Below are 16,484 nucleotides of genomic sequence, written 5' to 3' on the forward strand. Positions count from 1 at the left end.
CTAACCCAGGTCTCCCAAACCCTCACCTGACCCCTTCTGCTGTCCAGACTCATTGAATAGCACTGCTCAGCCTCTGAGATGACTTTAGTTTATGTCCCGCAGACCTCCACAGTCAGTGATGGCAGACACGGAGAACAAAGAAGTAGCCAGAATCACATTTGTCTTTGAGACCATCTGTTCTGTGAACTGTGAGCTCTACTTCATGGTGGTATGTTTCTTCTCTTAGCCAGCTTTGGTCTTCCACAGGAGGGTTGGGCCAGCTTGCCCTAGCAGTAATGCAATATAAAGGACAACTATTATGGTAATTCCACAGAGCAAGAGCCCAGGGTGACTACCAGGGACTCCATAGTACTTAGAACAGGTCTGGCCAGTGTGACAGCCCACAGGACAATGCTTGCTTCATGTAGCCATCATGCCTTCCTCACTTGTCTATCCTGGCTTAGGGCATGAATTCCAGGACCAATACTCCAGTGGAGACGTGGAAAGGCACCAAAGGCAAACAGTCCTATACCTACACCATCGAGGAGAATGCTACTGTGAGCTTCACATGGGCCTTCCAGAGAACCACTCTTCATGAAACCGTGAGTCCATCTCCATTCCAGGTGCAGACTGTGAGCACAGGAGGAATCCTGGCGAGAGCTTCTGAGTTCATAATTTTCAGGAGCCAAACAGAATGCTTAGGGTAGCCCTCTAAGGGTGTCTAGCCTTTTCTAAATTGTTTCCAGGGAAGATAGCATTGCATAGGTACCTTCAACCATCTGCCCCTCCTAGCAGTCTCCACCGTGGGTGAAGCCAGAAATCTGTGGCTATTTTTAAGAATCATCACTCTGCCTTCTTTCATTTTTGAGACAGGGTGTTGGTATGTAACCCAGGCTGACCTGGAACTTGTCAGTCCTCCAGCCTTAGCCTTGCCAGAGCTAGAGTGCAAACCTGGCTTTATTTTCTTAACTCAAAATAATACAGATTTATTGCAGAAAATACAATAGACCTGGGCTATAAAGTGGACCCTGTCGGAAAAAAACCCAAAACAAACAAACAAACAAAAAACCCCAACAACAACAATGAACACCTATTATTACCATCTTACCCAGGGGTCGCCCAGTTACTATCTTGGAGAGTATGCATTCTCCATCTGTCTCTATTTCTCCCCATCCCTTATGAATAAGTGTGCTCTTGCTCTCAATCCTCATCCCCCCCACTCTCTGCTGTTTTTAGAGCCGGGGTCTTACAGTGGGATAGGCTAGTTGCCTTCTGCCTTGAGATCCTCCCACCTCTGCCTCCTGAGCGTTAGGATTATAAGGTTGTGCTACCACACCCAGCCCTAGTTTTTCTTTCTCCTTAAGTACATGGATTTTTGTTTCCTTTTACAAAGAAAATCCTGCCTCTTCACCCCACCCCCATAAATTACAATCTCCTATAAATTTCCATGGTATGCTGGGTGGTGGTAGCACACGCCTTTAATCCCAGCATGCTGGAGACAGAGGCAGGCAGAGTTCTGTGAGTTCGAGGCCGCCTGGTCTACAGATCGAGTTCCACAACAACTAGACCTACAGAGAAACCCTGTCTCAAAAAGCAAAAACAAACAAAAATTCCCATGCTACATGGCATTTTTACATGAAACTTGAGTGGGTTAGTTTTGTTGTTAATTACACATTAAAGATCATTGTCTTTTTCAAGTTAAACCCACAATTTATTTTTAATATTATTTAAATTAGCATACAAAGATTACCACTAAATAAAGTGAGAAAGATGCTTCTTGGGTCCTTCTTAGGCATCATGAGATAAGCCATATAAGGGCCTAGGGACTGGGCTCAGTCAGTAAAAGCTCTTGCCATATCAGCCTGAAGACCCATTTTGGTCTCTAGCACCCATGTAAAAACCAGGACATGGGACAGTTCAATGAAAGACCCTGTCTCAAAAAACAAGGTGATAAAAGGATGTCTGGTGTCTGCTTCTGGCTTCCACAGGCATGCTCACATATGTGCGTGCACACTCACGCACACATATATACATGTAAACACAAGTAAATAAAGTAAAACTAAAAACGAATTTCTGCTATTTCTATGGTTGCAGCTGTCTCAGGCCTTTCCTTTCTCGGCTTTTGTTTTCTTGTCTCCAGGGCAGAAAGTACACTAATGACGTTGCCAAGATCTACTCCATCAATGTCACCAACGTCATGGGTGGCGTGGCCTCCTACTGCCGTCCCTGTGCCCTGGAAGCCTCTGACTTGGGCTCTTCCTGCACCTCTTGTCCTGCGGGCCATTACATTGACCGGGATTCTGGAACCTGCCACCTCTGTCCCCCTAACACCATCCTGAAAGCTCACCAACCTTATGGTGCACAGGCTTGTGTGCCCTGTGGCCCAGGGACCAAGAACAACAAGGTGCCAGCAGTCTGCCACACATGGTGACCTTTGCCCTCTGCTTGGATGGGTGCTGGGTTCTGGATAGGATTCTGGAGGGACTGATACCCACATGCTGCCCCTAGCAACACCCACATCATCCCATGCTCAGGTTGTTGAGGAGGACACCAACCCCAAGTTACTGTGGGCAGTGAGTTCTTAGCAGGAGATCGTATCTTCCTTCTGTAGTAGACAAGTCTCACCTCCAGCTGGTGGAGGTGGGGACCTTGGGGTCCAAAGGGTTATTTGGTATCAGTGCAGAGACCTGAAGGGAAGAAACAGTGGGGTCTGTGGCTCAAATTCAGCCTAGTCCAATCCAGCCTCCAATCACAGGAATCTGCCTCTCTTTTGGGAAAGGGAGTCAACCTTTGCCGGAACATATATATTGGCATCACAGACATAAAGATCTAGCGTGGCAAAACAGTGCTACCACCCCATGAAGTTTCACAGCCAAGAACATACACATTCGAGCCAGGCATGGTGGCGCATACCTGTAATCCCAGCTCTTGGGCGGGCAGAGGAAAGAGAATCAGGAGCTCAAGGTTGTTCTTATCTACACAGCAAGTTTGAGGCCATCTTAGAACTCATGAGACCCTGTCTCAAAAAACCAAAACCTAAAACAAGACAAAACCCCAAACAAAGCACAGAAAACTAAAGGGTCTTAGATACTCATTAACAATAATCATCGATTTGTGTTTTACTGATCATGTCAGGTAAACACCTCCAAGACTTTATTCATTTATTTAAATTTATTTATGTATTTATGAGACCAGGTCCCATGTAGTCCAGGTTGACTTCAAACACTATGTAGTCCTGAGGGTGACCTCGATTCCAGAGCCTCCCATTCAGTTTATCTGCAAATCACTGTACAGACAGACCCCTGACAGTCTTTCAGGGCTACCTGGGACATTCTCCATAGCCTTCTTCCCCTGGAGCTCCCTCTGCTGCTGTGGGAGGGAATGGCAATGTGTCAGGCTGCCTCTACCAAGGGTCCTTACACACACAGCAAGAAACAGGGAACAAAGCCCCTTTCAAAGCTCAGTTTCCTACAGAGAACCCTAGAAAGGGGAGGCAAGTTTCAGTGTGTTTTAAATGACCATGTGTGTGCTGCACATGAGGGGAAGCATAGAAGTCTCTCTCTTGCCATTCTGGAATCCTTATTTCAGTTAGGGCCCCACAGTCTTCTGCTTTTTTGTTTGTTTGTTCTGTTTTTTTGAGACAGGGTTTTTCTGTTTAACAGTTCTGGTTGTCCTTGAACTCTCTTCATAGACAAGACTGGCCTCAAACTCACAGAGACCCACCTGCCTCTGCCCCAAGTTCTAGGATTAGAGGCATGTGTCACTACCGCCCAGCGCCTGTCTTCTGCTTGAAAGACTTGGTCAAAGAGCACTTGCCCAACCTGCACGAGGCTTAGTTTAGTGCAGGTTTAGTTCCTAGCACTGTTAAAAACAAAGCCAGGTGCCACATGCCTTTAGTCCCAGAACTTGGGAGGCAGAGACAGGCGGATCTCTGTGAGTTTGAGGCCAGTCTGGTCTACAAGAGCTAGTTCCAGGACAACCTTCAAAGCAATATAGAGAAACCCTGTCTTGAAAAACAAAAACAAACAACAAACAAACAAACAAACAAACAAAGCCAGACAGAAATTCTCCAATGATTGCTGGCGTCTGGGAACCTCAGAGTTCTGCGATGGAATATATGTGCCACAGTAACAGGTGTATTCAAAGACTTTTAGGCAGGGGGGCATTTAACGGACATGAATGAAAAATGTGTCAGACGTATTGGAACAGGATCCTTGGCCACAATAGTCCAAGGTTGAGTGGGCAGTTGCCAGACAGATGTCCTTGTAAAAGTCCTTTGTGTATATACGGGGATGTCCTTGCAAGAATCTGCACACTGGTGGCTCTGTCAGCATCTTTCACGACAGCCACCATGGGCAATTGTAGACGTGTTCATCCTCTATGTGAGCGTAACGGTATGGCAAGGTAGATCCTGCCAGTGTCTGTTTCACTTCTTTTCATGTCCACCCCAGTCCTTCCTTCCTCCTCTTTCATCCTTAGTCTGCAGAGAGGCCTGTCACACTCCACTGCAGCCCTGAAGGTCTCAGCCTGCCTACTAACCTGACCCTTCTTCCCTCAGATCCACTCTCTTTGCTACAATGACTGCACCTTCTCCCTCTCCCGGAACACTCCCACCAGGATTTTTAACTACAACTTCTCAGCTTTGTCTGGCACGGTCTCTCTGGCAGGAGCGCCAAGCTTCACTTCCAAAGGGCTGAAGTATTTCCATCATTTCACCCTGAATCTCTGTGGAAACCAGGTAAGCTGTGCGAGCTAGCAATGTGAGGACTGAAACTGGATGGGAGGCCAGAGATGGGCACGGGAGAAAAAACTCAGAATCCCCGCGACAGCAGGGGAGTGAGAGAATTAAAGAGGTTTAAATAACTGCAAGTCTTCTGGAGGATTTTGTTTTTCCTCCTAAGATTAAATGTACAACAAATACTTAGGAAAATTTTTTTAAGTTTTTAAAGTAAGATCTTTATTCAGGAAGTTTCAGATTTTTTTGAACCATTTCCAGTTTTAGAATTTTAGATTAGGAATGCTTGATTGGTGAATATGAAAATACCACACAATCTGAAAATCTTTAAAACAGAAATACTTCTAGCCTCAACTATTTCTGATAACCCATACTCATTCTCTTTATAAAAGAATAAACAGAGGGTTGGGACTCAGTTGGGAAAGCACCTGCCACGCAAAAGGAAGAACCTCAGTTTGGATTCCCAGCACCGAGGTCAAAGCCAGGCAAGGCAGCTTGTGCCCACGATCCCAGCACTTGACAGGCAAATGCACGCATGTTCACACTTGGCCTTTTGTGAATGTGCACACACACAAAAATACAAGAATGAGTGTAATTAAAAAAAAAAAACAGAAAGAAGGCAGAAGGGAGCTGGGCAGTGGTGGCGCACACCTTTAATCCCAGAATTGGGGAGGCAGAGGCAGGCAGATCTCTGTGAATTTGAGGCTATCCTGGTCTAGAGTAAGTTCCAGGACAGGCAATACTGTTACACAGAGAAAGCCTGTCTCAAAAAACAAAAACAAACAGGAGGAGGAGGAGGAGGAGGAGGAGGAGGAGGAGGAGGAGGAGGAGGTGGTGGTGGTGGTGGTGGTGGTGGTCATCTGAAGTGGTTAAAGCGAAGCTTCCAGAGTAACAAATGGTAGTAACTTGGGAAAAGAGAGTACAAAAGCCAACTGTAGCCAGTCTCGTTGCAGGGAGTTAGAGGAGATGATATGGGAAATTTGGGATGTTGTGTCCTTTTATTCCTGCTTCAGCCTCCCAGGGGCAAGGTATACATCTCCATAGCTAGCCATGTAAAGTTATTAAAGACTGGAGGAGCCAGGCACGGAGGTACCTAAACAGTTCCAGCCCTCAGAAGGTTGAGGGGGAAGATCTGGATCTGAAATTCAAGGCCAGGCTATGTAGTGCACTGTTTCAAAACAAAAACAAAACGAACAAAAAAGCCTGGAGGAGAATTAAATTTCTGCCTCTTAATACATGTTTTTGCATTTTGCTTTATCTTGTTCTTTCACAAAACAGAAGGAAGAGGTTGAGGATACAACTGAGTAGTTGAATGGTTTAGCAAGCACAAGGACCTGGGTTCATTCTCCCAGAATCTCCTCACCTCCAAAACTTTATCAGTTAAGACACAACCGTTTTGAGGTCGTTAGTGGCTAGCAATCCCACCTTTTGGGCAGACTGAGACAGGAGAATGTAGGGAGAAATCCTGCCTAGAGGTACTGCTGACCACGCCTGCTTGGGCCTGGTCAGCGGTACCTCCAGACAGTATTTCTCCCTGCAGGGTGATCATTAGTTCTAGGTCCAACTGGGCTATCTAGCAAAAGCTCATTTAAAAAAAAAAAAAAGAGGTGGAGGAATAGATGTCCTGCTCAAGGGTCTAGGGTCTGTTTGAACCCCTGGGGGTCTCTGTCTAGACTGTGCTTCCAAGGCAGACAGCTGAAGCACAACACCCAGGAAGACAAGAAGGTTACATAAGCCATCTCAGATGTTCCAGTAAAGGTCACTGGCTGCAAGGATCAGCTGCATATCTCAGCTTCCACATAGAGGACAGACCCAGATACAGAAGGACCCAGTTGGTTAGCACTCCAAAGCAGCTGCCACTACCACAGTCTAGGTGACCCCAAGGAATCAAAAGTCTGGAGACTTCTGGGCTAGTGTCCAGAAACCAGGATGTAGACCTTATCTTTTCCTTCCACACCCCAACCCCTGCCTTCAGCCTTCTAGTTAGAGCAGTCTGCTGCAACATGTGATAGGAAAGCTCAACTTTTAGATGTTTATAAAAATTTACTTTCCCCCACATTTCCCTACTAGGGGAAAAAAATGTCTGTGTGCACAGACAATGTTACTGACCTCCGGATACCTGAAGGTGAGGCCGGTTTTTCCAAGTCCATCACAGCCTACGTCTGCCAGGTGGTCATCATCCCCTCAGAGGTGACAGGCTACAAGGCTGGGGTGTCCTCACAACCAGTCAGTCTTGCTGACAGACTTATTGGTGAGTAACCCCCAGGCATGCTTCACTGTGTATGTGTATGTGTATGTGTGTGTGTCTGTGTGTGTGTGTCTGTGTCTCTCTCTTAATAGTGTGTATATGTCTCTCTGAGTCTGTATTTGTGTGTGTGTGTCCGTGTGTCTGTGCCTCTGTGTGTGTATGTCTTTCTCTTTCTGTGTCTGTGTCTCTCTTTGTGTGTGTCTGTGTCTGTGTATGTCTCTGTGTGTGTGTGTATGTGTATATGTGTGTCTCTTTCTTTATCTCTCTGTCTGTGTTCGTGAGTGTGTATATATGTGTGTATATCTCTGTGTGAGTATGTGTGTGTGTGTGTTCCTCTCTGTGTGTTTCTCTGTGTTTGTGTATGTGTATGCTTGTTTGTGTCTCTCTCTGTGTGTATGTGTATGTTTGTATCTCTCTGTCTCTCTTGGTGTGTGTGTGTGTGTGTGTGTGTGTGTGTGTGTGTGTGTGTGTGTGTGTTTAGAGAATGTGAGGCTGACAGGCTGGAAGGTATGTGGGTCCTCAGTTTTCAATTCCATTCCACATGCCCCTGGCATCTCTGATCAACCTTGGGTCACTTTGTATTGGCCACTCGGTGATATGATGAAATGAGGTGGTGGCTGACAGATCTTGAAATCAGTGAAGTAGTTACTAGCTAATGCTATGAGAGAGAGCTAATTGGGAGCTCCGACTTGACAGGGGTGTCGACAGACATGACTCTGGAAGGAATCATCTCCCCGGCTGAACTTTTCCACCCAGAGACCTCAGGGATCCCGGACATAGTCTTCTTTTTTAGGTAAGGATGGGAGACCAGGCTAAAGCAAATGAAACCTCGGACTCTTCTACAAATTTGCACTGCTCCTTCTCTATCCATCTCTTACTTGTCAAGTCTGTGCGTGTCTGAGGTCTAGGGTCACCCAGTCATCAGAGTAAAAGCTGGCTGTAACTTGACTCAGGCTTTTTGCATATTGTTGGGGCCATCATGCCCTGGGACAGGGAGAAATATGGAAGATGTGCCACCAACTTCCCTGCCCCAAAAGAGGTCCCAGGATGCGCTAGCCTTTTCTTTCTTAGGCCATTGCACTGCCCGCTTGACTAGATCCTCACTCTCTTCACATCAAGACCAAAGTTTGGTCCTACCTATTTGTCAAGCTAGAACCTGAGTGCCTACTTGGCCAGTGAAGGAATCACCCCATGTAGACTCCATATAATGGCTCCCCAGTAGCAATGGAGTGGCTCCTCCCCTCATGGTGTTGGCTTTACTGTAGATCCAATGATGTGACCCAGTCCTGCAGTTCTGGAAGATCAACCACCATCCGCCTCAGATGCAACCCTATGAAAGCTGCTCCGGGCACTCTGCAGTTACCCAGGTAATCCCTGTGGAGAGAGGCGACCCGAGCTGCAACCTCAGACTCATCCCACCCCAAGACCAGAGATTATTTAAAAAGAAAAAAATCATTTTAAAGACATTCGTGTGCTCTTGGGGACACAGTCATGGCCCCTAGACCTTAACTCAAAAAATAAGTCAGGTGTGGTGGCTCATGTCTTTAATCTCAGCACTTGGGAGGCAGAGGCAGATGGAGCTCTGAGTTGGGGGCCAGCTTGGTTTCCACATCAAGTTTCAGGCCACTAGGGTGACACAGTGAGACCTTGTCTCAAAGTGGGGAGGGGAACAGGACATTTTAATCTATTAGTGATATGGAAGCAGAAAAAAAGCTTCCTTCCTCAGATGGTATGGAAGTGGGGGGAAAAGTCTCCTTACAGCATAAATATCACACTCAGCAAAGCAGACCTGAAGGGGTGCATGGCTAGAACCTCAGTGCTTGGGAGGTGGAGACAGAAGGACCAAGACACTTTTGTGCATCACTGGGGCCATTATGCCCTGGGGCAGGAAAAATATGGAGGATCTGCCACAGACTTCCCTTCACCGAAGGAGGTCCCAGTATGTCTTTTTTTTTTTTTTCGGGGGAGGGGGGGCGGGAGGCCAATGCATTGTCCCTTGAATAGATCTCCCTTGTCCTCACTCTCTCCACATGGAGACCAAAGTTTGTGCCCCAATTGAGGATGCTCTCAGTAACATAGCGAGTCCAAGGCCAACCTGGATTACATGAGATGCTATCTTAACAAAATAAAACAAAACAGATCCCCCCTCAATAGCTCAGTAGGGAGAGTGTTCGGTGCATAAGCATGGAGACCTACATTTGCTCCCTAGCACCTAAAATGCTAAGCATGGTGTGACATTTGCTGTCGCAGTGTTGGAGAGCTGGAGACAGGTGGGTCTCTGGAGGTTACTAGCTGGCCAACCTTGCCTAATCAGCACAGCCCCAAGTCCCAGTGAAAGACCTTATACCTCAAAACAAAGAGGACATCTCCTAAGGAACAACACCCAAGGTTGACCTCTAACCTTCACAAGCACAGCACAAACCTATGTCTGAACTCCATCTCAACTACAATCCCTCAACCAGGTAGCTGTATAGAAGTGGCCATTGTAAAATGTGACATGTCCATGGAGAGGATGGGAGTCTTTTGGGGTTGGGAGTGTAGCTATTCTGGAACTCAGAAATCTTAAATTGAGCTTCTTACAATATGATGCACATTGGGTGAGGGTCAAACGGTGAGTAGAAGACAGACAGAGACCTGTAGACATAACTTATGTGGAAGGTTTATTGGGGGAAAGTAAAGGAGTAAGGAAAGAGAGAGAAAAAGACAGAGAGCTATCTCCTCAGAGAAAAGAGAGAAGAGGGAAAGTGGGTGGAGTTTTCCTCTTAAAGAAACCTTTGCAACTGCAGACTATGTATGTAGCAGCCATAGGACCCTGGGCTGGCCAAGGTACTGCCTGAGTGCATTCTGCCAGGTGAGAGGGGGCAGGCCAGCATAATGCCTGAATCCTAACGGAGCTCTCATTTGACGTCAACAGAAACAGGTGGGGGACTTGAAGACCAAACTCTCAAGCTGGCCATGGTGGCACATCCATACATTTCCAGCATGTAGGAGGCCAAGACATGACATTGCTGTGTGCTTAAGTCCTGTCTGAGCTACAGAGTGAGACCCTGAGAGAGGGAGGAAGGAAAGAAGGAAAAGGGGAAGGAAAGAAGGGAATGCATGAGTTAAGGGCAGGCTGAGGGAAGTATATTGGGGAGACAGGAGATGAATTAGACAAGAAGTGAAACAGGCATCCAACCAGGTCTTCCCACCAGCCCATCACGTGACATCCGCGTCTCCTTTCTACTTTGCTAGCATGTGCTCTGACGGGACCTGCGATGGCTGTAACTTCCACTTCCTGTGGGAGAGTGTGGCTGCTTGTCCACTCTGCTCAGCCTCGGACTATCACACTTTTGTCAGCAGTTGCGTGGCTGGGATCCAGGTAGGTTACCCCCAGCTTGGGCGCATCCGGGATAGGAGAGATTATGAGTTCTGAAGCCCCTGTTTCTCTCCCCAACAGAAGACTACTTACATGTGGCGAGAACCAAAGATGTGCGCCGGGGGCATCTCCCTGCCTGAGCAGAAAGTCACCATCTGCAAAACGATAGACTTCTGGTTAAAAGTGGGCATCTCCGCTGGCACCTGCACCGCCATCCTGCTCACCGTCCTGACCTGCTACTTTTGGAAGAAGAATCAAAAGTACATGGTGGGGTCTGCGGGAGGTCAGGGTTGGATCCCAGGGCAGGACAAACATCTGAGGATGTTACTGAGAATTTCCGTTGGAGTTGGCTATTGAGAGACTTTTAAAGACACTCATCCACTGTAGGCCTTCATTCTTGAGCAGGGATGGCTATCTAAAGATGGCTATAAGAGGCCGGGCAGTGGTGGTACATGCCTTTAGTCCCAACACTTGGGAAGCAGAGGTGGGCGGATCTCTGTGAGTTTGAGGCCAGCCTGGTCTACAAAGCTACACAGAGAAACCCTGTCTCGGAGTGTGTGGGCGGGGGAGGCTATAAGATTCTCTAAAGAAAAACCAAGCCAGGTGTGGTGGTGCAGATCTTTAATGCTAGTACTTAGGAGGCTGAGACAGGCAGACCTCTTGAGTTCAAGGCCAGCCTGGTCTACATAATGGAACCCTATCTCAAAAAAAAAAAAAAAAAAAAAAAAAGAAGGACTATCCTTGGGCTGAGATTGAATATCAATGGTAGAGTGCTTGCCTAGCTTTCAAGAGACTTGGATTCAAAAATCCAGAAAAAAAAAAGACAATGTTTTTAATTTGTTGTTTTTATTAACAACACAAAGGCAAGGTATGGTGGTACCTGCCTGTAACCCCTACACTTGGGGGGTAGAGGCAAGAGCACAGAGTTCAGGATCATCCTCCAGCTACATATCAGTTCCAGGCCAGCCTGGGCTATATGAAACCCTGTCTCATAAAAACCAAAACCAAACAAACAAGGCATGACTTTATTCAGTCTCGAAGGAGAAAAGTTCATTAAACTGGGAGCCAAGACTCCTTCTGCTCACCTGGTCCTCACGCCCTTTTACAAGGGTTCCCTTCCCTTCCCTTCCCTATGACAGGGAGGGGAGTTCTCCATGCCCCTCGCTCCCGTACTCTCATACCGTGCCTCTTCCCTCGTTTCACAGACTGGAATACAAATACTCCAAATTGGTAATGAATGCTACCCTCAAAGACTGTGACCTGCCAGCAGCGGACAGCTGTGCCATCATGGAAGGAGAGGATGTGGAAGATGACCTCATCTTTACCAGCAAGAAGTCACTGTTTGGGAAGATCAAATCCTTTACCTCTAAGGTAGAGAGGGACTGGAAGTGAACTGGGGATCAGCTTAGAGGGGTGGAGAGGACACTGGGTGGTGGCCCTGCTCCACTTAAGAGCTGCATGCTGATCCTAGCTCTGAGCACCATTCTAGCCTCTCCTAGAAACACCACCTTCTTCCTTCTGAATTTCACATCAATAGTCTCTTCCCTGGGCCAAGGTTTCACCCTGCTCCTTCCTCCCACTGTGTGTTCTAGTGGATAGAGTGGTAGGGCCTTTTATCTTTTAGCAGGAGTGCTGAACCGCCTATGTGTGATAGTTAAACACCACACACACACACACACACACACACACACACACACACACAGAGAGAGAGAGAGAGAGAGAGAGAGAAGAGAGAGAGAGAGAGATACAGAGAAAGAGACAGAGACAGGGAGAGAGTTGGGGGTTGGGGTTTTTTGCTTGTTTGTTTTTGTGAAGGGAAGGCCATCTCTAGGTTCAGTTTCTGATAGACTAGTGGAGGGTGCCATCCCAGCTGAGTTGGGATTGAGTCATAGCCAAGTCTAAACTGTGCCTGGTATGTAACTCTGAACTGGGTTGGCTGGATCTGTGTGGGTGAGTTGGTGGTGAAGCTCATAAATGAATATAGACACCACTGTCTCTGGGCTTTGGGCCAGCAGAGGGCACCCAACCAATTCCTCCCGGGCTGAACACACACCTGACTACTGCACAAGGGAGTCTTTCAAAGGCGTGTGAGTGGGGCAGGTGAGAGGATAGGAGGCAGCAGGAAGCCTGTTGAACAAGGGATGGCAGTAGGTGTTCAACGCCTGGGTCTGTCCCTTTGTGCCTTTGTGCTGACTTGGCAGGGTGGCTCCTGTGGCCAACTTTGGCCTTGTTTTGTTTTGTTGTTTTGTTTTTTGCTTTTCCCTTTCCACCAGTGAGAGAGTAGTTATTCTGGGGGCCCCTTAGGTCTGTCTGGGACCTATAGAACTAAGTAAAGATGCAAACCAGGAGTCATGATTTTCTTATTCTCAGAGTCTATAGACAGAAGGAAGAACAGAGGACAACTCGTTCCTATGTTCCCAAAAAAGCAGAAGTCTGGACGGTTCCTTCTGTCACCTATTTTCCGTTTCTCTTCTTTGTCCCCTTAATTTGCCCCTGTGCAGCAGCCAGCTCCTGTCACCATCTCTCTTTCAGAGGACTCCTGATGGATTTGACTCGGTGCCGCTGAAGACATCTTCAGGAGGCCCAGACATGGACCTGTGAGAGGCACAGGCCCTGCCTCGCCTGCCTCGCCTGGGCACATCATCCTGCAGGCCTGTGGCAATGTAGGCACAAGCATCCTGCACTCCCCACTGCTGGGAATCTCTTCATCGTGGCCTTATCAGAAGTTTGGATTTCAGACCCTTGTTTTTTACAGAGTACCCAAACCTTTCTCTCTGCTTGCCTCAAACCTACCAAATATACCGACACTTTGTGTATTGTTTCCTTGCTTGCATCTTGTTCCCTAAAATAGTCCACCGGTGGGAGCCATACTCTCATCTGCCCATAATCCTTATAGCTCTGGAGTAAAAATAGTTCTTTTTTAAGTATAGAATTGACCTCTGACCACCTGCTTGAGGGCAGGAGCAGCTGGGAGTTTTCTTGGTCAGATAAAGGTCTTCGACTCATGGTCTCTTCAGGAGAAGCTGTGGGTGAGGGAAGACTGGAGACTGAGGGGCAGTCTTCACAGTAGCCCGGATTCATTTCTTCTGGGTAATGAGCTTGAATGGGGAGTAGTGGAGAGTCTGAGGACAAAGGTGAGTTGAAGCCTATGTCAGAGGAGACCAGAAAAAAACAAAAACAAAAACAAAAACCCACAAAGGCAAGAAAAACAGGGTTTTAGCCAGGCATTGGTGGCACACGCCTTTAATCCCAGCCCTCGGGAGGCAGAGACAGGCGGATCTCTGTGAGTTCGAGGCCAGCTCTGGTCTACAGAGCTAGTTCCAAACAATACAGAGAAACCCTGTCTCAAAAAAAAAAAAAAAGAAAAGAAAAACAGGGTTTTATTTGTTCTATTTTATAACCTGAAATCTCATTTCCTTCTCTCTCTTTTTTAAAAGATTTTATTTATTTTATTTATACAACATTCTGCTTCCATGTATATCTGCACACCAGAAGAGGGCACCAGATCTCATAACGGATGATTGTGAGCCACCATCTGGTTGCTGGGAATTGAACTCAGGACCTCTGGAAGAGGAGCTAGGGCTCTTAAGCTCTGAGCCATCTCTTCAGCCCCATTACCTTCTCTTAAGTGATAAAAATTTTCACTAAAGGCAAAGGAAATTATTTACCAAGAGCATGCCCAAAGCCCTAGGAGACCTATCTTCCACAGCTGGTTTCTCCAAATGCCCCTTCTAATTCCTTAGGGCCCTAGGAAGAACCAGGTAAGTTTATATTCTCTTCTATTGACTTCACTGGGAGATGGTACACACTTGCCAGAGAGAAAACGTCCATCTGTGATCATCTCAGCCCTCCAGGCCTAGGGCACCATGGGATGGAGTGTCTTATTTGAAAAGAACATGGGAAGCCAGGGCTTTAATGGGGTAGTACTAGGGACTCCAGCCCACAATGGCATGGATCAGCTATGGTTGTGATATCTGTGAGGTCATAGAGTTACTGGCTTCTAGACTGACCAGAAAGGGGCTGCATGCAAGGCAGATACTGACCAGGCTTCAGGGAGGAAGACCAGGGAGATGTTACAAGGTCTGCGCCCAACTTGGGGACTTGTCACCCCCAGCCTGTGCCCTATTCTCATTTCACTTGTGCACTAAAAATCTGAAAGACCCCTGGCCTCCATTTCTGGTGACATCCCCTTTGAAAGGTGAGTCGACTAGGTACCAATTCACAAGTAGAGTAGGCTTCCTGTCCCCATCTTCTCCCTTTTACTCCAGGTATAAGTGATGAAGTATCTAGAATAGAAAAAACAGAAAATTTTCCAGTTAACTTTTTCTTCCTACTACTGAGAATCCTACCTCTTCCATCCCATGTCAGAATGGCTGTCTCTTGGTTGAGCCCCAGTCCCCCATGGTCTACACCTGTGCTCTTTCCCCAGTGACAGGCATTTGGTATAGAACAGAACAGCATTTCTGAGAGGTTTGTCAGCCACAAAGCATCTTGCTTGTCTGATTATCCATGGTTGCCCTGGTGATGGTTTCTAGGAATCAGAAGGAAATGAAGCTATGCCATGACTTCTAACCGTCAAAGGCATCCATGGTGACTAGATACATGTAGAAACATTTCTTTGGTCATTCAAACTGTCCCTCTATGTGACCTCAGGACCTTGACCATGCCGGAATGTTCTTGAGTGGATATGTACGCATAGGCCATGAGGTCATGGCCAGTCTCCTGAAGCCTCTTGGGCTTCTGCTTCCTATGGAATGACTGCTTCCTGTGATGAAGACCACAGGAGATACTTAGACTGTTCTGCAAGAAGTAGGAAAAAGTTCATCTCTTTGGACTTCTTTATTCAGATTTCTTGGAATTGAGTACAACCCTCGCCCCCAACAGACATCCCCAGATTGCGCTGACTGGATGATAGATAGTACTTTTAGGATCTCTCCAATACTCCTTACTGAGATGGTTCCTAAAGGAAGAGGGTTACCTTGTTGCTTCTCTAGCAGTTCAGCAACTTCAGATAGTAGGTCTACTAATACATAATTTGCATACTGCATAAGTCACCCTTTCAAAACATATCATTCAGTAACTTTGGGTATATCAATTTTAGTTGTCTGTGCTGAAGATGAGACCCGGGGCTTCTCACATGCCAGGCAAAGTGTTCTACCACCGAGCTACATCATTGACCATGAACATACAGTTTAGGACAGACACGTTAGCCCTTGAGCCAGAGTTGTGGTTGTTTGCACAAGCTTTAGGGGCAGAGCGTTGGCTCAGGAGCTAGTGTTTAAACTCCATATAGATATCTAGAATCCTAGAATACATAATTTCACCCTGTAGTCATCCTTATAATTGGCTGGGAATACAAATGCAGATTATGGTATATCCAAGGACCAGGGGATTTCTTATGCCATCAAAACTTTTTTTTTGTCTGACTCTATATTAAAACTAAGATTGACTATATTTATAAAACAGAAGCTTTGTAAAAGATTTTTCAGCTTTGTGAAATCATATTGGTGTCTCATTGGGGCGGGTTGGATTTCCTTTTTATTCTGTATCCCAAGCATTTATAGTTTGTTAGGGATGGGTGTTGCATGTCTTTTTTTTTTTTTTTTCAAAATAAAAACATACCTTTTGAACTGTCTTTCTTGAATTATGGGGGTGGGTGGCTGGGTAGGGGAGTGGGAAATGGTGTCTTTGAAGTGTAATCAGAAAAGATGAACAGAGAAAGGAGTATGGGTTTCAGAACAATACGCAGGATGTGGACTAGAAAGTTCTTGGCACCTATTGAGGAACTGATGCTGAATACCTCAGATTCTATAATAAGGAAGTCCATTAAGTGATACCAGGATTGGGTGAGGGACAAAAGATCTCACAAAGGTTAGCTTGTTAGGTCCCTCCCCCAGTCAGGCGCCTCTCAAGAGGCGTTATCCATTCACACGTTTCCACAAACAAAAATGAACTTCGCTTCTCCTGGTAGGAAGTGGATTATTACAGACTAGAAGTGGAGAAAGTTCTAGAGATATTACGGATCTACCATTTCCCGGGGTTCTGGAGGAAGCTGCACCTGAGTCCCTGGCTTCCTTATACCCAAAGAGTCTGGGGTATTCTGGTGGAAGCTCCACCTCAATCCCCTCCCCCACCCCGCCCCCAAACCCTGCCTCATCTCAGAA

General features: G+C 46.7%; 1 protein-coding gene across 3 annotated transcripts in view; it reads left to right on the top strand.

Moving 5' to 3' along the window:
- Positions 1-13,103, top strand: part of Elapor1 (endosome-lysosome associated apoptosis and autophagy regulator 1) — a 72,219-nt gene extending 59,116 nt beyond the window's left edge. For 2 of the 3 annotated variants that reach the window (XM_027395504.2, XM_035451238.1), the window contains 11 exons: positions 103-208; positions 444-581; positions 2,120-2,383; positions 4,538-4,717; positions 6,785-6,965; positions 7,659-7,755; positions 8,228-8,329; positions 10,197-10,323; positions 10,402-10,580; positions 11,526-11,691; positions 12,853-13,103. In XM_027395504.2, the coding sequence (XP_027251305.1) occupies positions 103-208; positions 444-581; positions 2,120-2,383; positions 4,538-4,717; positions 6,785-6,965; positions 7,659-7,755; positions 8,228-8,329; positions 10,197-10,323; positions 10,402-10,580; positions 11,526-11,691; positions 12,853-12,921 (1,609 nt within the window). In that variant the 3' untranslated portion in view covers positions 12,922-13,103. Of the gene's footprint in view, positions 1-102; positions 209-443; positions 582-2,119; positions 2,384-4,537; positions 4,718-6,784; positions 6,966-7,658; positions 7,756-8,227; positions 8,330-10,196; positions 10,324-10,401; positions 10,581-11,525; positions 11,692-12,821 lie in introns of all 3 variants that reach the window. The other variant, XM_035451237.1, reaches the window with a different exon arrangement.
- The last annotated feature ends 3,381 nt before the right edge of the window (positions 13,104-16,484 follow it).

The sequence above is a fragment of the Cricetulus griseus genome (assembly GCF_003668045.3).
Source record: "Cricetulus griseus strain 17A/GY chromosome 1 unlocalized genomic scaffold, alternate assembly CriGri-PICRH-1.0 chr1_0, whole genome shotgun sequence".
NCBI classification, from domain to species: domain Eukaryota; kingdom Metazoa; phylum Chordata; class Mammalia; order Rodentia; family Cricetidae; genus Cricetulus; species Cricetulus griseus.